Source organism: Microcaecilia unicolor, chromosome 11, assembly GCF_901765095.1.
Source record: "Microcaecilia unicolor chromosome 11, aMicUni1.1, whole genome shotgun sequence".
Taxonomy (NCBI): domain Eukaryota; kingdom Metazoa; phylum Chordata; class Amphibia; order Gymnophiona; family Siphonopidae; genus Microcaecilia; species Microcaecilia unicolor.
Genome location: NC_044041.1, coordinates 99,934,720 through 99,961,349, shown reverse-complemented (window position 1 = coordinate 99,961,349; position 26,630 = coordinate 99,934,720). Strand labels below are relative to the sequence as shown.

The window sequence follows — 26,630 nt, the reverse complement described above, 5'->3', positions numbered from 1 at the left end:
TGTTTCCACTCCCAGGTTCTGTTGTGTAGCTGGTATGTCTGCACTGTTTGGCGTGACTGCAAGGGTTGTTAATGTTTGAAGTACCTTATGGAGTAACTGACCTGCTGCAATGACTGTTTCCTAAAGCTGAATGACTGGGTTCTCCATAAAAGAGCCAGCTGTTCATTTGATGAAACTAAGAATTCCCTGTCATGGCAAATAAGGTATCTTACTTTCGTACCAAACAAACTGTCTTTCAAACAGGGAGCATCTACTAGGTGGTCATAAAGGTAATCTTGGGAGGCCTGTATCTCAAGAGCCATGCAGTTCTCTGTGAAGTGACTCCAGTGGCTGAAATATGGGAAGTTGTGTCTTAAGAATCATGTGTATAAAGCACATGGAATCTGCACTCTTGCGAATCAAGGGCAATGTGGGATAACTGCCTGCAAATCCTCTTGGAATGGGGGGGAGGGGGTCACACAGCCTTCACACCAAGATGTAATAGTAGTGCAAGAAATGGAACTGGTGGAATGCAACCTTGAGGTTGAGCATGGTACCTTGGCACAACTTTATTACGTGATATCAACGAGTTTTTTGTTCTCTCTGGAGGAAAAGTGGCTTGGGTTTTGGATCTCTTAAGTACCGTTTCTGAGACCATATATTGGTGAGGTAGCCAAGAATGAAGATACCCAGGTGCCACACAAACATTCTACTTGACACTGCTTGGATGTCATTTGCGTCAAGAGTGTAGTTTACCATGTCTTTAACTGGAGATATTATAGGACTTGGTAGATTGGGCCTGGTAGGACTTCTTTGGGTGGCACAAGGGATTGCAGAATTGCATTGAAATCCTGCTGGTAAGCGATAGTTGTTGTAGTGTGAAGCAAGGAGAAATTAGATCTTACCTGCTAATTTGCTTTCCTTTAGTCCCTCCGGACCGGACCGGACCAGGATTGGACTGATGGGTTGTGCTCGCCTTCCAGCAGGTGGAGACTGAGAAAAAAACTGTGACTCTAGAGGGTCAATAAGAGCCCTGGTCATGTGACCTTAGCCTCAGTATTTGACTAACAAAGCAGGAAAGAAAGACCTTCTGTGCCGAATGGAATCCTAGCAGCCACAAAGCACTCGGCAATGCCAAGTATTAGAGCTCACCAGCAACTCTAACCAGAGAAGTGGTATGGCCCCTTTTTGTATTTGAGCTCACCAGCAACTCTCACCAGAGAAGTGGTATGGCCCCTTTTTGTATTTGAGCTCACCAGCAACTCTCACCAGAGAAGTGGTATGGCCCCTTTTTGTATTTGAGCTCACCAGCAACTCTCACCAGAGAAGTGGTATGGCCCCTTTTTGTATTTGAGCTCACCAGCAACTCTCACCAGAGAAGTGGTATGGCCCCTTTTTGTATTTGAGCTCACCAGCAACTCTCACCAGAGAAGTGGTATGGCCCCTTTATTAGAGCTCACCAGCGACTCCCACCAGAGCAGTGGTATAGACCACTTAAAGTTTTACATATACATACCAGCAACTGAGCACCCTAGCAACTCTCACTAGAGAAGAGGTATGTCTCAGTTGTATTATAGCTCACTATAAACTCCCACCAGAGCAGTGGTATAGACCACTTAAAGTTTTACATATACATACCAGCAACTGAGCACCCTAGCAACTCTCACTAGAGAAGAGGTATGTCCCTCTCGCAGTAAAGCTTACTAGCAACTCCCACCAGATGGCTCACATGAATTATAACTCACCAGCATCTCACAGCAGAGAAAAGGTAAGACCCTATTTAAAGTTCTCTCTCTATATATAAACCCATACATACCTATAGCTACATATAAATTCCAGCAACTGATATAAACCCATACATACATATAGCTACATATAAATTCCAGCAACTGAGCCTACCAGCAACTCCGACCAGAGACATGGCATGGCCCACTTAAAGGTCACTATATATAGTAGCATCTGTTTTTTTTTTTTTTTTATTCTGTTGAAAACAAAAGACGAAACCTGGGAGGGGCCTGGTCCGGTCCGGAGGGACTAAAGGAAAGCAAATTAGCAGGTAAGATCTAATTTCTCCTTCCTTAGCGTCCCTCCGGACCGGACCAGGATTGGACTGATGGGAAGTACCAAAGCAGTAATGTTACGGGAGGGACCCTATGAAAACCCTGAGGGAATACTGGAGTTGCCAAGACCACCTACTGACGACAGGGACCATTCAATATACAAAGGACTTTGAGGGCCCCCAAATGAAATCCCTCTGCAAAGGGACAACCGATCATCTAGTTGTGAAATGAATTTCATTACTGTAACTGTACCCCTGGAGAGAAGACAATTAGAAGGTCTGAATTTCCTAATGCAGCGAAATATAGTGAAGCAGAAACGACCAATACGTTACGCCGATCGGCTAGAAGGACAGAAGGACTATCCCAGCGCCGAAAATGTTCAATAGTGGTGAAACACCATGTAACAGAAGGACAGGACAATCCCAACGCCGAAAAATGGGAAATAGTTGTGAAATACCAAGATCCCCGTTAATGTCGAAATCATTGAATCTGTTGTTATCTTAAGATCACGAAGAAGACCCCATAACAGCAAGAAAAAACTGATTGAGAAAGATGAAAACATGACCTTCCGGGAGACAGAAAAGAAGGAACCAGAAGAAAAAACAGCTGCAACCTGCAGGTAAAGAAAAGAGAGAGACGCGGTCCGATGATGCAACTGCAGCCTAGTTACAATTACTGACGCAGCAAATCCTGTCTTAGCTCAACAAGGCTGTAGAAAAAAACCAAAGAAGAAGACCAAAACAAACCTGGTCTGAATGAAAGATGGGACTGTGGAACAGCAGGGCCTTGCTAACAGGAAGATGTAGAATAGACACCAAGAAAGACGCTAAAGATCCGCATATCCCGGATCTCAGGACCAATATGGAGCTGCCAGATCTACTGGGCCCCCGTGTGTCTCTATCTCTTGTAAAAGACGACCCCAGAGAAAAAACGGAGGAAAGAGATAGAGAAGACTACCGCTGCAATAGGACACCTACCCCTGCCGCTGACGAGGAGCCTGTGAGGACAGAGCGAAAGCAAAAGGTTGCAGAACTGAAGCGTCCCACTAAAGAACTATCAGCTGACCACGCTCATAAGGTAAGAGTCCATTCCTCTGAAACTAGGGAGAAACAAAAGAGAAAAATGTACTTAATAAATCTCGTTTTTGTTTTTTGTTTTTTACTCCAACCACATGAAAAACAGAGCGACAGTAAGGCGAAAAACTACCCATGCTAATAAAGTCGCCTTCTGCCATATGAAGCATAGTCTCTACATTGATCTTTGAGAAAAGACATAGGCTGTCAAGGAATTGTCTGACAGATTCTCAGAGAAAGAGACTCCTCTAGAAGTAAAGAAATTATTCAAATTTTGAAGAAATTGAAGAAGTGACAAGTTGCCCACTGAAAATGGGGTAGCCTGCCTAACCAACAGGCACCCCAGCCACGGAAACTGCCAAGGAACGATAAAACATGTCCACTGTGCATATTACAGAGACATACGTGCAGTAAGGATGCTTTAGCGTGTTCTTTTACAAAGAATGAGCCAGCATTACAACTAGTAACAGGTGTGGAAACCTTAGTACTGTGGTGGTGGTAGTGGTCGTTATGGTTGAAACACCAGAACAGAGTGCTGCACTATTGAGAAGAGCGAGACCACCTCAGGTGATCCGGATATGAGAGAATAGCAGAAAAATGTCAAGAAAAATATAGCCTAGGAAAGAACTCCAACAAATCGCTGTCATGGACAGTAACCTGAATATAATGTCAAACAAAGAACGCAACCTAGGAGCTATATTTGAATCTGCACCACCTTAGTAGCCAGCCGCTCAGTCTAAGACTGGTCAACTTGCTTGGTAAAAAGTTTTCCTGATGAGCCGGACATGTAGATACTGGAAAGTAGAATTCTCTCTTCCATAAGAACTACTGCCACCACTACCAAAAGCTTGGTAACGGTGGGAGTGACTGCTGCGAGATACAACGGCAGCGAAAAAAATGGTGTCCCAGAATCTCAAACCGCATAAAACATTTGGCAAGCGGTCCTGAAAGGAATATGTAGGTAAGTTGCCATCAGATCCAAGGATATTAAAAACAGTATGCCATATTCAAATGACTCCATAGAAAAAACATGTGACATGGAGACCGCGGTACCTTGAAAACAAACACAATAGGTTGCTTGCAAAGTCAAAAGCTTGAAGATCCAAGAACCGCCAACAAACAAAATAGGAGGATTACAAATCAAAAATCCTGAGGGTCCAAGAGCCGCTGTAGATTGCCCCCTACCGCACTAGCAGTGCAGCAAGGACAGGAAGACTCTAGAAAGACGGCTGAAAGAAAGTTGACAAAGCTAGAGGCATAACCGTCTCGAAAAATCTGCAATGATTCCGCCTCAACTGTAGAAAATGGAAACACGAATCCTGAACTACAAACTCCTACTTGTCTCTTACAGAGCTTGCAGTACCGTGATAGTGACAGGTAGCCTGTAAACATACGCGGAAACAAAACAGGACCAAGAGTAAGGAATAGCCTCCCCACTGAACAGAGAAAATACAGGCCCTTCTGAGCTGTAGAAAGTGAAAAAACAAGGGTCCTGAACTACCAAGCCTCACCTGATACAGGTAGGTGCTAGACTATTGGCCACATAGGAGCAGATAGCGACATGCGCAAATAGTGTCATCCACATCTTACTTCCTCCCCTGAAACCAGAGAGGTGAGAATTGAACAAATTAAACATGTACCCATAGAAAGTAAGTTATGAGAAAAAATATACATCCAACAAGTACAATCCATACCAGGCAGAAAAAACTGCCTGTGACTGCTACTGCTGCAAGGATATTCTCAGTGTTTTTTTTTCTTTTTAATCTGGCTACTGTTACCAATATTATGATGCCCAGTCCGCCTTCCAGTGGTGAACCCGGACCGCTCCTGATGAGCTGGGCACTTGCGTTATCCGGAATGCACACCTGCACCACACTGCAGCTGCCCTCTGTTTTTTGTTTTTTTTTTTTACAGCAAGTGCAGCTACCTGAATTGCCACAAAAATCGGATACCTGACATGAGAAAAGGCAAAAATACTGTGAAGGAGGTCCTCACTGTGCGCTATCTACTCACACACAAAAATCAAACAGTCTGACCAAATACAAAAGCAATAGATATCGGCACCAAAACATACAGGAATCTCCTAAAGGGTGACCTGATATTAAGAACATAAGGGACAAGCAAATTATTATTATTATTATAATTATTATTATTAACATTTGTATAGCGGTACCAGACGCCCGCAGCGCCTAACATCTTACATAGAAAGACAATCCCTGCTCCATAGAACTTACATGAGTCTTCATGTAATATAGTATAGAGGAGCAGCCATTGACCCATGGCCAGACTCTGGGCCCAAGAAGAAAAGACCTGAGGGAAATACCCGTCTGCTGCAAATCCCCAGACTACCCCAGAAACAACATCTCCGTTTCCTTCTACACTCCCGAAAAAACAAAACAGAACCGGAGAAACGCTGCCTCGTAAAGGAAACTGCAGCTGGTGGCAAACATAGCTACCTAGCGCGCCAAAAGTAAAAGAACGAGGTTCGAAGAAGAAAAAACACGGAGGACACTAAAGGAGATGTGACCGCAAACGAAGCAGGAAATCGCTGCCGCTGGTAGAGGAAGGAAAAAAAAAAAAAAAAAAGTTACCCTCCGGTGCCGAGCAAAGACATGCTTTAGCCTCTCCTCCGACGCTAATAGACAGCGCAGCGCATCCTGAGCTTTTCAGACTGATCGGAGAAGAGCGGGCGCGCGCCGAAGCGGTTCGCGCCATTTTTTTTTCAATTCATAGCCGCTAAAACGCCAGAAAATGGAGGAACATAATTGTGAAAATTAAAAAAAAAATCGCCCTATAAAGTCTCAAACACTGAATTGTTCCCATCTTTTATTTATTTATTTATTTTTGCACAGCTGAGCTAGAAAAGAAAAAACTCCTCAAGCATAATAAATCACAACCGAGCTGACTGCCAGAAAAAATCTGGGGAAAGAAAAAAGGCTTCTTCTCGTAATTTCCCTCTATTTGTTTTAACTCTTTTAAAGTAAAATCCTCAAAGAGAAATATTCTCTTAAGTTTCTTTTTTTTTTTCCAACTGAGTTAGAAAAGACAGTGCTGAAGAGAAGTAGAATAGCACAGAGCTGCCTGCTCGTTAACAGCCTGGGTATATACATTTTTTTTTTTTTTTTAAACAGTTGAGCTTGCTCATTAAAATTGTGACTTTCTAGAGTGGTTGCCTCTCCCAAAGACATACACCTTTCTAAACAAAGGGCAGCCCTTCCCAGCTAAGTATGGGAGATGGGGAGGAAGTGGGGAGGGACCCGGGGACACCAGAGTTTAACATCCCCAGAGGCTGTAAAAGAAAGAAAGGAAAAGAAACTCCTACTTGCCCAGCATCTAACAGAGAATTCCTAGGCACAGAAAAAGAGGTAGTATTATTGTTGTTGTAATTATGAACCTCTAAAGAGAAAGAGATAGAGACAGACTAAAGGGCTCACCTCCTGCCTGCTGGGAGACTGAGAAAATACTGAGGCTAAGGTCACATGACCAGGGCTCTTATTGACCCTCTAGAGTCACAGTTTTTCTCTGTCTCCACCTGCTGGAAGGCGAGCACAACTCATCAGTGCAATCCTGGTCCAGTCCGGAGGGACGCTAAGGAATAGGGTATTAAGTTTTCTGTAAGAGTTTAGGATAAGAGCAATGTCTCCTTCAAGTCTGGAAGTCATTCTTGGAAGTAGAGGTTTGCAGGAGGTGGGTCAGCAAGGGCATAGTCTGCCTCAAGCAAGTCTATGTCGCTGCAAGTAGAGGCACAACATTTACTTTCTGGATATAACAGCTCAAAAATCAAGTCCCAGGTGTAGCTGTTGTGGTCTGTCAGGGCCAGTTGACAACCCTCTAAGGGTTGGTCCTGTGGGTTTTGGCTGCCTGGGTCCTGAACGACCTGCAGCTGAGGAACTGTCCCTGCAAGCATTGAGCAGTGCTCCCATGAAGAAATTTTTAAAGGAATTGGAGCATGGCTGTTTGAGAATCTCCTTGAAGTGCAGGGGCAGGGAAGGTGGTTTCAAGCTGCAGGATTAGTATGGAGGCATAGTGTGTGTGTAGGGGGGGGGGGGTGCAGCATGAATCTGATTTCTTGTGGACAGGTTTCAATATGGTTGGGCCCACGTCTCAAGAGGTGATCTTTGGAGATCTGGGCTTTCGCCAAGTGCACTGTCCCTTTAAGGGAATTGGCCTTTCTAGTACTTACTTTTTGACAACATAACTTGCTTTGATGGTCCAGTGGTCTGCAGTTTGTTTGGCAGCCTTGGTAACCTGGGCAGATGAAGAGCTTGGGCTGTCTGCTGGCTTTCCCTGCACTGTGCTTACAGTGTGTCTTCCCCTTGGGTCAGACTGTGGTCTGTGCTGGGGAAGATAGAGCAGTATGAGGCAGTTTGGCTATGGCTGCCAGAAGGCATGGTGACTATAACTTGGGTGGCTCTTTTGATTTTTGTGCTGCTGGAAACCAGTACGTACTGTGTATCCAGTCTGCTGCAAGAGTGACCATTGCTGGCAATGGTGCTCCCTGCGGGTGCCTGTTGGCCCACTGGGAGCAAAGGAGGGCAGAAGCATGGTTGTATGGATCTCATGGGTACCTGTCTCGGTCTGTTGGAGTTAGACATGCTGTTGATTGCTACCAATCCTGTTATGGAACAGGGTTATTTTTGAGAAGTGAGCTGTAATTTTGAGAAGCGGTACAGTTAACTGCCAACTCTGGAGAATGGAAAAACAGACAAGGGGAACAATTAGGGTGGAAAGCCTCTGAATGCTCAGGGCACCCTACTTAAAAAAAACAAAACAAAACAAAACAAAACTTCCCTGAGCTTTAGGAGGAGAGCACCGTCACACTGTCAGCTATCGAGATGTCATCACCCATAAATGTAGCTGCATTCCTCTGCTCTATCAACGAAGAATGCCCTACTCAAATTTGACCAAACAGCAACAAGTTGTGCCATGCTGCTACTGTTGCTTTAAAAGGTAGGCATCGTTTCCATCACTTATCCCAAAAGGTCCCTTGAAACAGTACAAAGTGTCTACCCTAAATTCAAGTTCTATCCTCTGAAATTATCAAATGTTCAGTAAGAGAAACAAAATACTGCAAATGCACATAAATGTCTCACCTTGATTTTTTTTCCACACTGCATTGGAGATGGGAAGACCTTGGCTGGGAATATAGGACCTCAGACGCTGCTGGACAGTTGCCTGAGGTAAGCCATAGGGGGAAGTGTGCATGTATGAAAGAAAAGGCCCAGTGATGGAAGTAGGTGGTTGGCTTGAAAACCGTGTCAGAGAAGATGTCCCAAACAGGGAAGGCTCCAACAGAGAGAATGGGTGAGGTGTAGAGACCAGAGGCATGGAACTCAACAAGCTGGGAAGGCTGCCAGGAAGTGATGTCACTGTCTGCGAGGGGATAGCAGAAGTGGAAGTTGCTGTACCAGGGTTCATCCTTGGGACAATGGCCTCTTTTTTGATGTGCATTATTGTACTTTCTAGCTTTGGCAGTCCCTCTAGCATCAATGGCTTGGAGGGATCCGAGGTAGAAGGTGGGTTTGGTTTCTCAGCTCTTTGTTGAGAAGGGTTTGTAGAGACATCAGAGCAAACATGCAGATGCTTGAAAAGGGAGCGGTGTGTCCGAAAGTGCTGCATGCAGTTCTCACATCTGTGAAAAAGAAAGGTTATAGGTCACAAATCTATGGCTGGCAAGCTTGTCTCACAATCAACAAGGAAAAAACTCCACTTGTGATGCAAACCAAAAGTATAAGAAAAAGTGGACCCAGGCAATGAAGATCAGAACCAGATAATTCTTTATTGTACTTAGCAGCTGAAAACAAGAGTCACTCGACACCTATCTCAGAGAAGGTACAATTCCCTAGGGTTCGCGTTCCCTGCTTTAATCCTAGCCTTTTTAATTTGAGATAGAAATGCCGTCAATTAGAACAGTGTTTCCCAAATCCAGTCCTGGAGTACCCTTTAGATTGGATGGACCATGCGAGTCTTTATCTGCTGTTATTTACTGGGCTACTTCCCTTGCCAGTCAGGTTTTCAGGATATCCACAATGAATATGCATGAACCTGATTTGCATACACGGCCTCCATTATATGCCAATCTCTTTAATGCATATTCATTATGGGTATCCTGAAATCCTGATTGGAAAGGGGTACTCCAGGACCAGACTTGGGAAACACTGAAATAGAATGTCGCTGGTTTAAAACTCATGACGAAGTCGTTAGCAGAATGGAGAAAGGTGGTAGAAAATTATAAAGATCGTATTTTAAGAGTGAAATGTGAATATTATGACTTGCTAATTGTTTCTGCAACTTCTAATACCATACAACTGTTTCAAATTGTTAACTCCTTGGCTAAGCCAAAACTGTCACCAACTCTGTTTGCAACAGCGGCAAATTATTTTGTAAATTTTTTTTCCAGGAGAATATTAAGCAGCTGCTGAATCAATTAACATACAACTTCAAAAAGCCCAACACTCATTCCAATTCTTCTTAATTTTATTGTAAAATATTCTCAAAATATCCATCAGACCGACAGTCATGGGCGTTGGGCTTTTTGAAATTGTATGGATGTGTCTACCCCCGCTTAAGAATACGTCTACTAAGTGAATCAATTAGCACCATTTTTTTGAAGAGTCTTCAGAGTTAGTAGGTATAGATATTGCAGAAGTGTTTGTGCCAGCAGATTGAGTCTGGTCAAGTTTTATGGTACCAAGTATGAAGGAAATTTCTAAATCCTGTTGCAAGCTAGATATCTGTCCAAGAATGCTATTAAGTATACCTCCTCAATCCTTCCCCATCTGGCTCTATACCATAAATTATAGACCATTTGGTAGCAGGTCAATTTCCATGTAGTCTGGGTGACATTTTATTAAAGTCCATTTTGAAGTCTTCTACTATTGTCCTATAGCAAATATTCCATTATTTGCTAAAATTATGGAGGGCTTAGTGGCTAGACAGTTGGTAGCTTACTTGAATCAACATAATTTGCTCTTACAAACAAGGTTCAGCACAGAGACATTGCTTAATTCTTTGTCGGATCAAACCAGGTCAGTAATGTCTCGTGGCTGCCATGTCATTTTGCTGCAATCTGATCTGCAGCACTTGACCTGGTGGGTCCATTCTATCCTAATAGAAGTTCTGGATAGTTTTGGAGTAATGGTTCTGGTCCTTCAGTGGTTTGATGGTTCTCTTAGAAGGAGAGTTTATAAGGTTGATATGGGAGGGCAAGAATTTGCCCCCTGCACTTCTCTGGTTGGAGTGCCTTAGGGGTCTCCTTTATCCCCCATACTTTATGTTTTAATGACAACTCTGGGGAAGGTTTGGCTAAGGACCATCTGTACCTTTACGCAGATGATACTATGATAATTTTTCAGTTACCAAGATCTGTTGATGAAGGTATTAAAGAGGTAGCAAGATATTAATTTGATGGAACAGTGGGCCACTCAGTATAAATTGAAATTAAATACCAATAAGACAAAGAACCAATGCTTTTCTCCTCCCTTGACAGAACCAGCCATTGCATCATTAACAATTATGGACTCCCATTCTGTACTGGCATGCTCTGAGGGTATCAATTATGAAGAATCAAATTAAGCAACTCGCTAAAAGGGTTTTTGTCAAGTTGAGAAAGTTACAGTGCATACAAAAGATAATTACTCAAGAATGTTTTCAAGTGGTGATTCATGCACTGGTACAGTCTCAACTTAACTACTGTAACTCCTTATATTCCTGTAGCTCTAAATCATCAATATGGCGTTTGCACATACTGCAGAATGCGCCGGCGAAAGGTAAAATTATGTATAATCATACCTGATAATTTTCTTTCCATTAATCATAGCTGATCAATCCATAGACTGGTGGGTTGTGTCCATCTACCAGCAGGTGGAGATAGAGAGCAAACTTTTGCCTCCCTATATGTGGTCATGTGCTGCCGGAAACTCCTCAGTATGTCGATATCAAAGCTCCATCCGCAGGACTCAGCACTTAGAGAATTACACCCACGAAGGGACACTCTACCCAGCTCACCACCGCCGAAACGGGGGAGGGGAATTAACCCAGCTCATCCCCACACAAGTGGGGGAGGGGAATCCGTCCAGCTCATCCCCGCGGAGCGGGGGAGGGACACCACCCCGCCGATGCGGGGGGATCTGGCTTATCCTGCAACCGCAACCGCGGGAGGAGCTGACTGACCCGAACACCGCCGAAGCGGGAGGGGTACAAAACTGCCCTACAGCCGCACGAAGCGGGAGGGAGTGCCGGCAGAATTATAAGTCTCAATCCAGCCCCGTAAAACGGAGGGGAGAGGAATGCAGCAGCTCACTGTAACACAAACTCGTCTTAACTCTTGAAGAATCCAAGTGAAAAAACTTGAACACGAAGTCTTTCTGAAGTAACTGAAGAGTAAACTTGAACCTGAAATGCAACCAGAATAAAACAATACAGATATCTGGGAGGGGCTATGGATTGATCAGCTATGATTAATGGAAAGAAAATTATCAGGTATGATTATACATAATTTTACCTTCCATATCATCAAGCTGATCAATCCATAGACTGGTGGGATGTACCGAAGCAGTACTCACCCAGGGCGGGACATAGAAATCCCTGACCGCAACACTGAAGCTCCAAACCGGGCCTCCGCCCGAGCAGCCACAGTCAAGCGGTAATGCTTGGAGAATGTATGGGCCGAAGCCCAAGTTGCCGCCTTGCATATCTCTTCCAAGGAGACGGAACCGGCCTCTGCCATCGAGGCCGCCTGAGCTCTTGTGGAGTGAGCCTTCAGCTGGATAGGCGGCACCTTCCCTGCGGCCACATAAGCCGCTGCAATGGCTTCCTTGACCCATCTTGCCACTGTAGGCTTAGCAGCCTGCAGACCCCTACGAGGACCTGCAAACAGGACAAACAGATGATCCGATTTCCGGAAATCATTGGTCACTTCCAAGTATCTGATGATGACTCGTCTCACATCCAGATATTTAAGAGCAGAGTACTCCTCTGGGTAGTCCTCCCTACGAAAGGAAGGGAGACAGAGCTGCTGATTCACATGGAAGCGAGAAACAATCTTGGGCAGAAAGGAAGGCACTGTGCGAATAGTCACTCCTGCCTCAGTGAACTGCAGAAAAGGCTCTCGACATGAGAGCGCCTGGAGCTCGGAAACTCTTCTGGCTGAAGTGATAGCCACCAAAAAGACTGCTTTCAACGTCAGGTCTTTCAGAGATGCCCTCGACAAGGGTTCAAACGGCGGCTTCTGCAATGCTCTTAGCACCAGGTTGAGATTCCACGCAGGCACCACTGAGTGCAGAGGAGGGCGCAGGTGATTAACTCCCTTGAGAAAGCGCACCACATCTGGCTGGGAAGCCAGGGAAGCACCCTTCAGGCGGCCCCTGAAGCAAGCCAGAGCCGCTACCTGGACCTTAAGGGAACTGAGCGACAGGCCTTTGTCCAGACCTTCTTGCAGGAACGCCAACACTGAAGAAATTGGAGCAGTGAAGGGAGAAAGTGAGCCTGCTTCACACCACGCTGCAAAGATACGCCAAACCCTGGCGTAAGCAGTAGAAGTAGAGCGTTTCCTCGCTCTCAGCATAGTGGCGATGACCTTGTCTGAGAAGCCCTTCTTCCTCAGACGCTGCCGCTCAATAGCCAGGCCGTAAGACCAAAGGGGAAGGGATCCTCCATCACCACGGGACCCTGATGTAACAGGCCCTGCTCCACTGGCAGCCGCAGAGGATCGTCGATTGAGAGCCTGATCAAGTCCGCATACCAGGGACGTCTGGGCCAATCCGGACCCACCAGGATTATCCTGCCGGGATGTCTTGCCACCCGGTCTAGGACCCTGCCCAACATGGGCCAGGGTGGGAACACATAGAGAAGCTCTTGTGTCGGCCATTGTTGGAGAAGAGCATCTACTCCCAGGGATCGAGGGTCCCGTCCTCTGCTGAAGAAGCGCGGCACTTGGCAATTGGCCGATGACGCCATCAGATCTAGGCTCGGCTGGCCCCAGCGCTTCGTGATGTCCAAGAACGCCTGAGCAGATAGCTGCCACTCTCCGGGCTCCAAGGTATGGCGACTGAGAAAGTCCGCCTTGACATTCGTGACTCCGGCAATGTGGGCCGCTGACAGCTGTTCCAGGTTCGCTTCCGCCCACTGGCATAGACTCATAGCCTCCTTGGCTAGAGGGGCGCTCTTGGTACCTCCCTGGCGGTTGACATAGGCCACAGCCGCGGCATTGTCCGACAGTACCCGTACAGGCTTCAGCACCAGTACCGGGATGAACTCCAAAAGCGCCAACCGAATGGCTCTGAGTTCCAGGAGGTTGATAGACCACTTCGCCTCTGCAGGAGACCAGAGCCCCTGCGCTGTCCTTCCCAAGCAGTGGGCTCCCCAGCCCGACAATGAGGCGTCCGTCGTGACGACAATCCACTCTGGGGTCACCAGAGGCATTCCTGCAGACAACTTGTCTGCCTGCATCCACCAGCTCAGCGCCTTGCGCACTGCTGGATCCAAGGGAAGACGCACCGCATAATCCTCCGACATCGGAGTCCAGCGCTGCAGCAGAGAGTGTTGTAGTGGTCTCATATGAGCCCTGGCCCAGGGCACTACTTCCATCGTGGCCGTCATAGAGCCCAACAGCTGCACATAGTCCCAAGCCCGAAGAGGAGAGGCTACCAGGAACTGGTCCACCTGAGCCTGAAGTTTGACAATCCGATTGTCTGGCAGGAACACTCTGCCCACTTGGGTGTCGAATCGAACTCCCAGATACTCCAGGGACTGAGTCGGGCGCAGCTGGCTCTTCTCCCAGTTGATGATCCATCCCAGGGAGCTCAAAAGAGCAACTACCCGGTCCACAGCTTTGCCGCACTCTGCATAAGAGGGGGCTCGGATCAACCAGTCGTCCAGATAAGGATGGACTTGTACTCCTTCCTTTCGCAGGAAGGCCGCTATGACCACCATTACTTTGGAAAAGGTCCGCGGAGCAGTAGCCAACCCGAACGGGAGGGCTCTGAACTGGAAGTGTCGGCCCAGGACTGCAAAACGCAGAAAGCGTTGATGAGGAGGCCAGATGGGAATATGCAGGTACGCTTCCTTGATGTCCAAGGAAGCCAGGTACTCCCCTGCCTTCACTGCCGCTATAACAGAGCGGAGAGTCTCCATGCGAAAGTGCCGCACTTTCAAGGCCCGATTGACCCCTTTGAGGTCGAGGATAGGCCGGACAGAACCTCCTTTCTTTGGTACCACAAAGTAAATGGAGTAACGCCCCTTGCCAAGCTGACTTTCTGGCACCGGAACGACCGCACCCAGGCGGATCAGATTGTCCAAAGTCTGCTGCACTGCCACAGCTTTGACCGGAGACTTGCAGGGAGAGAGTACAAACCCGTCTCTTAAGGGTCGGCAGAACTCTAGCTTGTAGCCGTCTCTGATGACTTCCAGCACCCAAGCGTCTGAAGTTATTGTGGTCCACTCGCCCAGAAACGAGGACAGCCGTCCTCCAATCTGCACTGGGGCGTGGACCAAGACCCCGTCATTGGGTACGAGACCCTGGGGGAGGACCGGAGGGAGCACCTCCGGGACGGCGGTCTCTGCGAAAGGAACGCTGCTTGGGGGAGAAATGCCTCTTAAAGGAAGAGGGGGCAGAAGAACCCGACCTGCCCGGGCGGTACCGACGGGCTTCCTGAAACCGTCCTCTGGAGGTACCGGGACGAGCACTAGCCCGAGCCCTGACCTCTGGTAACTTCTTGCCCTTAGATGTGCCGAGATCGGTCACGATTTTGTCCAGCTCGACCCCAAAGAGCAGCTTGCCTTTAAAAGGCAACCTAGCCAGGCGGGATTTAGAGGCGTGGTCAGCAGACCAATGTTTCAGCCAAAGCCACCGCCGCGCAGAGACTGTCTGAGCCATGCCTTTAGCTGAGGCTCTCAAGACATCATACAGCAAGTCTGCCACATAGGCTAAGCCCGATTCCAGGGCTGGCCAATCATCCCTCAAGGAATGATCCGAGGGGGAAGCCCGCTGCACCATAGTCAGGCACGCCCTGGCCACATAGGATCCGCAAACTGAGGCCTGCAAACTTAAAGCAGCCGCCTCAAAGGACGACCTTAAGGCCGCCTCCAATCTCCTGTCTTGGGCGTCCTTTAGGGCCGTGCCACCTTCCACCGGCAATGCCGTTTTCTTAGTCACCGCAGTGATTAAAGAATCCACGGTAGGCCACAGATAGGCCTCACGTTCACTCACAGCCAAAGGATAGAGGCGGGACATAGCCCTAGCCACTTTAAGGCTCGCTTCTGGGACATCCCATTGAGCCGAAATTAAGGTGTGCATGGCATCATGCACGTGGAAGGTTCTAGGCGGGCGCTTCGTCCCCAGCATAATGGCAGAGCCAACAGGGGCTGAGGGAGAGACGTCTTCCGGAGAGGAAATCTTCAAAGTGTCCATGGCCTGTAACAACAGGTTGGGCAAATCCTCTGGGCGAAAAAGCCGCGCTGCAGAGGGGTCATCCGCTCCATCCGAGCGGGGATCCGTCTCCTCCAAGGAATCCGCAAAGGACCGTTGGGAGACCTCAGACACGCTGCCCTCATCTACATCGGAGGAGACAAATTCCTCCAAGGCCTGGGAATCAACCCGAGGGCGTTTACCTCTGGGAACCTCAACCTCTTTACCAGACGAGGGAGCGGGGGCAGCGTTGTGCATGAGGAAGGCCTGATGCAGCAGCAAAACAAACTCGGGGGAGAAACCCCCCAGACTGTGCACTTCCGCAGCCTGGGCAACAGCCCTAGGCGCACTCTCAACCGGCGCTCGCAACAGCGGGGGAGAGGCCTGCTGCGCATCCAAAATGGCGTCCGGCGCGAAACTCCGCGAAGGAGCCGCGCGGGAAGAACGGCTCTTAACTTTAGCCGCTTCTGTGCCGTCGCCCAAATTAAGGGCGTTCATGGCATTAATGTCTCCAACCTCAAGGGCGGCCCAAGAAGAAGCCGTCCGAGCCGCGTGGCCGGCCAAAATGGCGGAGGCGAGGAGCGGGGGATGGGCGTTTATGGCGGGAAAAACCGCCACGCCGGAGGAAGGACCGGGACATTCATCGGTCACGAAACTGCCACCCAACAAGGGCGAATCAGGCTTTAAGACCCCCGCATCCCCTCTAGAAGCGCTCAAGCGACCCGGGGAGCGACCCTTTGCGCCCTCGCCCTCCGACGCCATGTGCCACGAGGAGAAGAATCGGGGAACCCCCGCCCGCTATAAAAAGGTAAAATTACCTGCTGTCCGCTCCGAGTTGTAACGACCTGGTGTCCCAGTGAGTAGCTGCAATAGACGCTTAAATAAACGTCGAAATAAACGCCTTTAAAGACGTTTAAAATTTTTTTTTTTTAACGGAGCCAGCGGGAGGGGGGAGAAAAGGAGGGACCTGGCACCACCAGGTTTGCACTTGCTCAAAAGAGCCCTCAACCCCAGGCACTCAACAAAACCTAAAAATTAGGCTTGGAGGCCTAGCCAGAGCTGCTGCTGCTGTGTGTGACCACCACCTGCTGAGATAGAGAACATACTGAGGAGTTTCCGGCAGCACATGACCACATATAGGGAGGCAAAAGTTTGCTCTCTATCTCCACCTGCTGGTAGATGGACACAACCCACCAGTCTATGGATTGATCAGCTTGATGATATGGAATTGATTTTTTTAAAAAGTGAAAATCAAATCATACTTCACCTTTACTGAAAAAATAAAAAAACTCTCCACTGGCTTCCAACGGAGGCTCGCTGTCAATTCAAATTATACACAAGATATTTTACGGTTTTGCTCCCGATTTCTTGTCAGATATCCTTATTCTTTGGAAGTCGGGTTGATCTTTTAGGTTGCGAGACCAAGGTTTATTGCAGTTTCCTATGCCCAAAGGAGTCAGGTATAAATCTATTCATGCAATGGGTTTTGCTTATATCTCAGCACAATGCTGGAACTCACTGCCTTCAGAATTAAGACTAACTCATAATCATCTATGTTTTTGTAAGCTGTTAAAAACTTATTTTGTTTGGATTATATCTGCAGTTACATGAAAAGAGGTATTTATTTAGTAGTATTGGCCATTTGTTGAGAACGATGTTATTTCCTAGGGTTGCCTAGTTTCTTTTATATATTGTAATCTGCACAGATACAGTAATGTTATGTAGTGGAATATAAATTTATTGTATTTGTATCACATGGTTTCTTTCTTGAGAAAGCATCTAGAAACATTAAGAGAAACACAGATGCTCAATGGGATAATTTGCTGTCCTCCATAAGGGATTTAGAGGGAGAACAAACACACAGGTTCCTTAACTTGGTGTGAACTGCAGGAGGCCCACCTCTCTGGAAAGCCTGTAATCAAAATGAATTGGCTTTTAATTTAGTGCGCCTCAAACAGAAACACTATGAATACAAGGGCAAGGCCGGCAAGGTTCTAGCTTTGTATGAGGCGGCTAATAATCTTAGTGATAACCCGAGAACTTAAGGGCAGATCTGGCTCCTTAATGTATAAATCCCACCAGATTAGTTTGTTGCTTTTTACAAGCGTTAGGATCTTGAGTATACAATACTTAGCTACCGAACATTGATGGTTACCTTACCTCTCAAAATCTGCCATTAACAACTAAGGAGAATAGAGCTAGACTTGAGAAACCAGTTACTCTTCTTAAGGTGCTAAAGGCAATTAGATTTTTGCCTACAGGTAAATCTCTAGGGGTAGACAGTTTTCCTGTGGAATATTAAAAAACCTTTTTTTGCAAAGCTATCTTCCCTTTTGGCAGATGTTTAATAATAGAATGTGACAGGGTGACCCTTTACCTGTTACAATAAGAGACCTGGATTTCAGTAATAGCTCAAAATGCTCCTTATATAGACCAATCTGAGTTCTTAATACAGATGTGAGACTGGGAAACATGCTTCTGTACCTGGTTCACCCTGACCATGTTGGTTTTGTTAAGGGATGCCAAACAACAGATAAAATCCAATGGGGTGGTGAATTTAATATCAGTGGCCCATAAAAAGATTGACCTCTATGTTTCTGTTGGGAATGGACATGGAAAAAAACAAAAAACTTGCAATAGACTATACTAGGCTTTCTTGGAAGGGGTCATGAGAAAAGTGAGTTTTGGAGGTTATTTTTTGGGGGATGGTTCAGGGGATTTTATACAGCCTAAAGCTTGCATCAGATCCATGGAGGTAACTCTGCAATGTTTGTTTTGGAGAGGGGTATGAGAGAGGGATATCCCTTGTCCCTGTTACTTTTTGCTGTCTCAATGGAGCCCCTAACTGTAGCCATAAGGAACAACCTAGATAGCCAAGAGGTGTGGGTACCACATATTATAAAGTAAGTCTGTTTGCAGATAATGTTTTGCTGTCATCTCCTTGAACCACATTGCCTAGTTTCCTAAGAATAACTACTTCAGAGTCTCAGGCTTCAAGGTCAACATGGGAAAAAAGGTAAAATTATGTATCATACCTGATAATTTTCTTTCCATTAATCATAGCTGATCAATCCATAGACTGGTGGGTTGTGTCCATCTACCAGCAGGTGGAGATAGAGAGCAATCCTTTTGCCTCCCTATATGTGGTCATGTGCTGCCGGAAACTCCTCAGTATGTCGATATCAAAGCTCCATCCGCAGGACTCAGCACTTAGAGAATTACACCCACAAAGGGACACTCTGCCCAGCTCACCACCGCCGAAACGGGGGAGGGGAATTAACCCAGCTCATCCCCACACAAGTGGGGGAGGGGAATCCGTCCAGCTCATCCCCGCGGAGCGGGGGAGGGACACCACCCCGCCGATGCGGGGGGATCTGGCTTATCCTGCAACCGCAACCGCGGGAGGAGCTGACTGACCCTAACACCGCCGAAGCGGGAGGGGTACAAAGCTGCCCTACAGCCGCACGAAGCGGGAGGGAGTGCCGGCAGAATTTAAGTCTCAATCCAGCCCCGCAAAACGGAGGGGAGAGGAATGCAGCAGCTCACTGTAACACAAACTCGTCTCAACTCTTGAAGAATCCAAGTGAAAAAACTTGAACACGAAGTCCTCCTGAAGTAACTGAAGACTAAACTTGAACCTAAAATTCAACCAGAATATAAACAGTACAGATATCTGGGAGGGGCTATGGATTGATCAGCTATGATTAATGGAAAGAAAATTATCAGGTATGATACATAATTTTACCTTCCATATCATCAAGCTGATCAATCCATAGACTGGTGGGATGTACCGAAGCAGTACTCACCCAGGGCGGGACATAGAAATCCCTGACCGCAACACTGAAGCTCCAAACCGGGCCTCCGCCCGAGCAGCCACAGTCAAGCGGTAATGCTTGGAGAATGTATGGGCCGAAGCCCAAGTTGCCGCCTTGCATATCTCTTCCAAGGAGACGGAACCGGCCTCTGCCATCGAGGCCGCCTGAGCTCTTGTGGAGTGAGCCTTCAGCTGGATAGGCGGCACCTTCCCCGCGGCCACATAAGCCGCTGCAATGGCTTCCTTGACCCATCTTGCCACTGTAGGCTTAGCAGCCTGCAGACCCCTACGAGGACCTGCAAACAGGACAAACACATGATCCGAATTCCGGAAATCATTGGTCACTTCCAAGTATCTGATAATGACTCGTCTCACATCCAGACATTTGAGAGCAGAGTATTCCTCTGGGTAGTCCTCCCTACGAAAGGAAGGGAGACAGAGCTGCTGATTCACATGGAAGCGAGAAACAATCTTGGGCAGGAAGGAAGGCACTGTGCGAATAGTCACTCCTGCCTCAGTGAACTGCAGAAAAGGCTCTCGACATGAGAGCGCCTGGAGCTCGGAAACTCTTCTGGCTGAAGTGATAGCCACCAAAAAGACTGCTTTCAACGTCAGGTCTTTCAGAGATGCCCTCGACAAGGGTTCAAAAGGCGGCTTCTGCAATGCTCTTAGCACCAGATTGAGATTCCATGCAGGCACCACAGAGTGCAGAGGAGGGCGCAGGAGATTAACTCCCTTGAGAAAGCGCACCACATCTGGCTGAGAAGCCAGGGAAACACCCTTCAGGCGGCCCCTGAAGCAAGTCAGAGCCGCTACCTGGACTTTAAGGGAACTGAGCGACAGGCCTTTCTCCAGACCTTCTTGCAGGAACGCCAACACTGAAGAAATTGGAGCAGTGAAGGGAGAAAGTGAGCCTGCTTCACACCACGCTGCAAAGGTACGCCAAACCCTGGCGTAAGCAGTAGAAGTAGAGCGCTTCCTCGCTCTCAGCATAGTGGCGATGACCTTGTCTGAGAAGCCCTTCTTTCTCAGACGCTGCCGCTCAATAGCCAGGCCGTAAGACCAAAGGGGGAGGGATCTTCCATCACCACGGGACCCTGATGTAACAGGCCCTGCTCCACAGGCAGTCGCAGAGGATCGTCGACTGAGAGCCTGAGAAAGTCCGCATACCAGGGACGTCTGGGCCAGTCCGGACCCACCAGGATTATCCAGCCCGGATGCTTTGCCACCCGGTCTAGCACCCTGCCCAACATGGGCCAGGGCGGGAACACATAGAGAAGCTCTTGTGTCGGCCACTGTTGGAGAAGAGCATCTACTCCCAGGGATCGAGGGTCCCGTCCTCTGCTGAAAAAGCGCGGCACTTGGCAATTGGCCGATGACGCCATCAGATCTAGGCTCGGCTGGCCCCAGCGCTTCGTGATGTCCAAGAACGCCTGAGCAGATAGCTGCCACTCTCCGGGCTCCAAGGTATGGCGACTGAGAAAGTCCGCCTTGACATTCATGACTCCGGCAATGTGGGCCGCTGACAGCTGTTCCAGGTTCGCTTCCGCCCACTGGCATAGATTCATGGCCTCCTTGGCTAGAGGGGCGCTCTTGGTACCTCCCTGGCGGTTGACATAGGCCACAGCCGTGGCATTGTCCGACAGGACCCGTACTGGCTTCAACGCCAGTACCGGGATGAACTCCAAAAGCGCCAACCGAATGGCTCTGAGTTCCAGGAGGTTGATAGACCACTTTGCCTCTGCAGGAGACCAGAGCCCCTGCGCTGTCCTTCCCAAGCAGTGGGCTCCCCAGCCCGTCAAAGAGGCGTGACGACAATCCACTCTGGGGTCACCAGAGGCATTCCTGCAGACAACTTGTCTGTCTGCAGCCACCAGCTCAGCGCCTTGCGCACTGCTGGGTCCAAGGGAAGGCGCACAGCATAATCCTCCAACATCGGAGTCCAGCGCTGCAGCAGAGAGTGTTGTAGTGGTCTCATATGAGCCCTAGCCCAGGGCACTACTTCCATCGTGGCCGTCATAGAGCCCAACAGCTGCACATAGTCCCAAGCCCGAAGAGGAGAGGCTACTCGGTCCACCTGAGCCTAAAGTTTGACAATCCGATTGTCTGGCAGGAACACTCTGCCCACTTGGGTGTCGAATCGAACTCCCATATACTCCAGGGACTGAGTCGGGCGCAGCTGGCTCTTCTTCCAGTTGTTGATCCACCCCAGGGAGCTCAAAAGAGCAACCACCCGGTTCACAGCTTTGCCGCACTCTGCATAAGAGGGGGCTCGGATCAACCAGTCGTCCAGATAAGGATGGACTTGTACTCCTTCCTTTCGCAGGAAGGCCGCGATGACCACCATTACTTTGGAAAAGGTCCGCGGAGAAGTAGCCAACCCGAAAGGGAGGGCTCTGAACTGGAAGTGTCGTCCCAGGACTGCAAAACGCAGGAAGCGTTGATGAGGAGGCCAGATGGGAATATGCAGGTACGCTTCCTTGATGTCCAAGGAAGCCAAGAACTCTCCTGCCTTCACTGCCGCTATAACAGAGCGGAGAGTCTCCATGCGAAAGTGCCGCACTTTCAAGGCCCGATTGACCCCTTTGAGGTCGAGGATAGGCCGGACAGAACCTCCTTTCTTTGGTACCACAAAGTAAATGGAGTAACGTCCCTTGCCAAGCTGACTTTCTGGCACCGGAACGACCGCACCCAGGCGGATCAGGTTGTCCAAGGTCTGCTGCACTGCCACAGCTTTGACCGGAGACTTGCAGGGAGAGAGTACAAACCCGTCTCAAGGGTCGGCAGAACTCTAGCTTGTAGCCGTCTCTGATGACTTCCAGCACCCAAGCGTCTGAAGTTATTGTGGTCCACTCGCCCAGAAACGAGGACAGCCGTCCTCCAATCTGCACTGGGGCGTGGACCAAGGCCCCGTCATTGGGTACGAGACCCTGGGGGAGGACCGGAGGGAGCACCTCCGGGACGGCGGTCTCTGCGAAAGGAATGCTGCTTGGGGGAGAAAGTCCTCTTGAAGGAAGAGGGGGCAGAGGAGCCCGACCTGCCCGGGCGGTACCGACGGGCTTCCTGAAACCGTCCTCTGGAGGTACCGGAACGAGTACTAGCCCGAGCCCTGACCTCTGGTAACTTCTTGCCCTTAGACGTGCCGAGATCGGTCACGATTTTGTCCAGCTCGACCCCAAAGAGCAGCTTGCCTTTAAAAGGCAATCTAGCCAGGCGGGATTTAGAGGCGTGGTCAGCAGACCAATGTTTCAGCCAAAGCCACCGCCGCGCAGAGACTGTCTGAGCCATGCCTTTAGCTGAGGCTCTCAAGACATCATACAGCAAGTCTGCCAAATAGGCTAAGCCCGATTCCAGGGCCGGCCAATCAGCCCTCAAGGAATGAGCCGAGGGGGAAGCCCGCTGCACCATAGTCAGGCACGCCCTGGCCACATAGGAACCGCAAACCGAGGCCTGCAAACTTAAAGCAGTCGCCTCAAAGGACGACCTTAAGGCCGCCTCCAATCTTCTGTCTTGGGCGTCCTTTAGGGCCGTGCCACCTTCCACCGGCAAAGCCATTTTCTTAGTCACCGCAGTGATTAAAGAATCCACGGTAGGCCACAGATAGGCCTCACGTTCACTTTCAGGCAAAGGATAGAGGCGGGACATAGCCCTAGCCACTTTGAGGCTCGCTTCCGGGACATCCCATTGAGCCGAAATTAAGGTGTGCATGGCATCATGCACGTGGAAGGTTCTAGGCGGGCGTTTCGTCCCCAGCATAATGGCAGAGACAACAGGGGCTGAGGGAGAGACGTCCTCCGGAGAGGAAATCTTCAAAATGCCCATGGCCTGCACTAACAGGTTGGGCAAATCCTCTGAGCTAAAAAGCCGCGCTGCAGAGGGGTCATTCGCTCCAACCGAGCGGGGATCCGTCTCCTCCAAGGAATCCGCAAAGGACCGTTGGGAGAACTCAGATACGCTGCCCTCATCTACATCGGAGGAGACAAGGTCAAGGCCTGGGAATCAACCCGAGGGCGTTTACCTCCGGGGACCTCAACCTCTTTACCAAACGAGGGAGCAGGGGCAGCGTTTTGCATAAGGAAGGCCTGATGCAGCAGCAAAACAAACTCGGGGGAGAAACCCCCCAGACTGTGCACTTCCGCAGCCTGGGCTACAGCCCTAGACGCACCCTCAACCGGCGCTCGCAAGAGCGGGGGAGAGACATGCTGCGCATCCAAAATGGCGTCCGGCGCGACACTCCGCGGAGCCGCGCGGGAAAAACGGCGCTTAACTTTAGCCGCTTTGGTGCCGTCGCATAAATTAAGGGCGTCCATGGCATTAATGTCTCCCTCAAGGGCGGCCCACGAAGAAGCCGTCCGAGCCGCGTGGCCGGCCAAGATGGCGGAGGCGAGCAGCGGGGGATGGGCGTTTATGGCGGGAAAAACCGCCACGCCGGAGGAAGGACCGGGACACTCATCGGTCACGAAACTGTCACCCAACAAGGGCGAATCAGACTTTAAGACCCCCGCATCCCCTCTAGAAGCGCCTAAGCGATCCGGGGAGCGACTCTTTGTGCCCTTGCCCTCCGACGCCATATGCCACGTGGAGATCAATCGGGGAACCCCCTGCCCGCTATAAAAAGGTAAAAATTACCTGCTTTCCGCTCCGAGCTGTAACGACCTGGTGTCCCAGTGAGTAGCTGCAAGGAGAAATTAGATCTTACCTGCTAATTTGCTTTCCTTTAGTCCCTCCGGACCGGACCAGGATTGGACTGTTGGGTTGTGCCCGCCTACCAGCAGGTGGAGACTGAGAAAAACTCTGACTCTAGAGAGCCAATAGGAGCCCTGGCCATGTGACCTTAGCCTCAGTATTTGAATAACAAAGCAGGAAAGAAAGAAAGAACTTCTGTGCCGTATGGAATCCTAGCAGCCACAAATTCCTCGGCAAAACCGAGTACTAGAGCTCACCAGCAACTCTCACCAGAGAAGTGGTATGGCCCATTTGTATTAGAGCTCGCCAGCAACTCTCACCAGAGAAGTGGCATGGCCCATTCATATTAGAGCTCACCAGCATCTCTCACCAGAGAAGTAGTATGACTCACTTAAGGTTTCATATATATTCCATCAACTGAGCTCACCAGCAACTCTCGACAGAGAAGTGGTATAACATATTTAAGGCTTTATATCTATTCCAGCAACTGAGCTCACCAGCAACTCTCACCAAAGAAGTGGTATGACCCATTAAGGTTTTATATATATATATATATATATATATTCCAGCAACTGAGCTCACCAGCAACTCTCACCAGAGAAGTGGTATGACATATTTAAGGTTTTATATATATTCCAGCAACCGAGCTCACCAGCAACCACCAGAGAAGTGGTATGGACCACGCAAAGTCTTTTTTTTTTTTTTTTTAATATATATACAGTATCATCTGTTTGTTTGTTTTTTTGAAACATTCCACTTCCAAACTTAATAAAAGAATCTAAAGAGTTGATAGAACATGGGAGGGGCCTGGTCCGGTCCGGAGGGACTAAAGGAAAGCAAATTAGCAGGTAAGATCTAATTTCTCCTTCCTTAGCGTCCCTCCGGACCGGACCAGGATTGGACTGTTGGGAAGTACCAAAGCAGTAATCTTACGGGAGGGACAGACATTGAGAATGCGGTAGAGTCCCTGAAAACACCCAAACTAGGATGAATACGAAGCCAAAAGCTTGACGATCCAAGAACCGCCAATAAACTAAATAGAATAACTACAAAGCAAAAAAGCTGAAAAGTCCAAGCGACGCTGAACATTGTCCCCTACCAAGTGGCCACTATATAATGTCCCCCTACTGCACTATCTGTGCAGCGCAAAGGACAGAGAGACTCGAGAAAAACAAAAAAACGACTGAAAGAAAGATGGCAAAGGTAGAAGCAGAGCCGCCTGTAAACAAAAAACTGCAATGAATCTACCTCAGCTGAGAAAGTGGAAACCGAAATCCTGAAGTACAATACTCCCGATATCGTAGACTATTGCTGACCTAGCAACAGATTGGAAGTATGTAAAGCCTGTCAGTGAGAAAGTACCTGATCACTAGAAGCTAAATAGGTAAAAACAAGAATGCAGTTAAATACTATGCAGAAGAAGAAGGTAGCTAAATCCCTGCTGCAAACTAGACTGAAGGTGCAAATAAACTGACAGCCGCTGCAGTTACCCAACATGAAGAAAACATATCTCAGAGCGCAATTCAAATGAGAGAGAAAGAATCATCTGTAGCTGTTGCCTCTGCAAGCAGATCACCTGAGACTCTTGTCGTAAACCCCAATTAGTGAAAACGGGAATAAATCAACAGTAGACACTTGTTAGTACCTTTCATCTGTTAGATACATATAGAAGTCCATAAAACACTACACAGTTCCAGGAATAACATGTATAGAATGTTTGCACGTTTAGGAATCTAGCCAGGTGCTCATGGTCTGGATTGGCCGTGGACCGAAAGGTGGGCTCGATAGGACCTTTGAGCTTTTCCCAGTGTGGAATTACATATGTACTTATGTAGTAGTACTATAAATATACATATATATTTTCACAGATGCAGCCATCAAAAAACTGCTCACTGTGTATATGCTCCCGGCATACTTGCAGGAAGAATGCTCAATCTCAACCACCAGACCCAAGTGCTGCACTAGTGAGAATACAGAGGCCAACTGAGCGGAGGGAATCCCATCCGAGATAAATATCTGGATACGAGAGGGCATCTATCTCTGCCGCTGACAAGTCTTTTTAGCAAGAGAGTAAGCGAGGCACATGGAAGGTCAGAGCGAAAAGAAATAGTTCTAGAACTGGGACCTCCCCTTAAGGTACTATCCACTGAGAACTCCCAGAAGTTTTTTTTTTTTTTTCCCAATGGTCACGAAATTGACGGAGTGAAAAGCTGCCAAAAAAAAAGACTACCGAGACTCCAAAGAGAATGAAGAAAAAATTCCTTCTTGGGAGCTAGAAAGTAAAATTTTACTCTGCAAAATAGAGCAAGGTAATGGCCGAAGGCCCAAGAACATCCAGAGAAAACAGAAAGTGGGACGCTTGTAGAGAAGACAAAAAACAGTCTGCGCCAACGTGACTAAACAAAGAGAGAAAAAATAGAGACATGCTACGAAATCTAATGAGATCACACGAGAGCTCAAAAGAGAGATCAAATGAGAGACTTGGCTACACGCCCCCCCGTAACCTAGAGTGTGCCCGAAATGCACCACCCGTTGCTTGACCTGACAACTCTGCCAATAAGACTGTCTGTAATGAACCAGACATCTAGGAAAGGATGAAACGAGGAGACGTT

The 26,630-nt window shown here is 48.4% G+C and overlaps 1 protein-coding gene across 4 annotated transcripts in view; it reads right to left on the bottom strand.

The window, feature by feature from the left end:
- The window catches only part of ZNF414 (zinc finger protein 414), a 132,207-nt gene that overhangs the window by 52,026 nt on the left and 53,551 nt on the right, over positions 1–26,630 (bottom strand). For all 4 annotated transcript variants that reach the window (XM_030218320.1, XM_030218321.1, XM_030218319.1 and 1 more), the window contains one exon: positions 8,206–8,744. In XM_030218320.1, the coding sequence (XP_030074180.1) occupies positions 8,206–8,744 (539 nt within the window). The remainder of the gene's footprint in view (positions 1–8,205; positions 8,745–26,630) is intronic.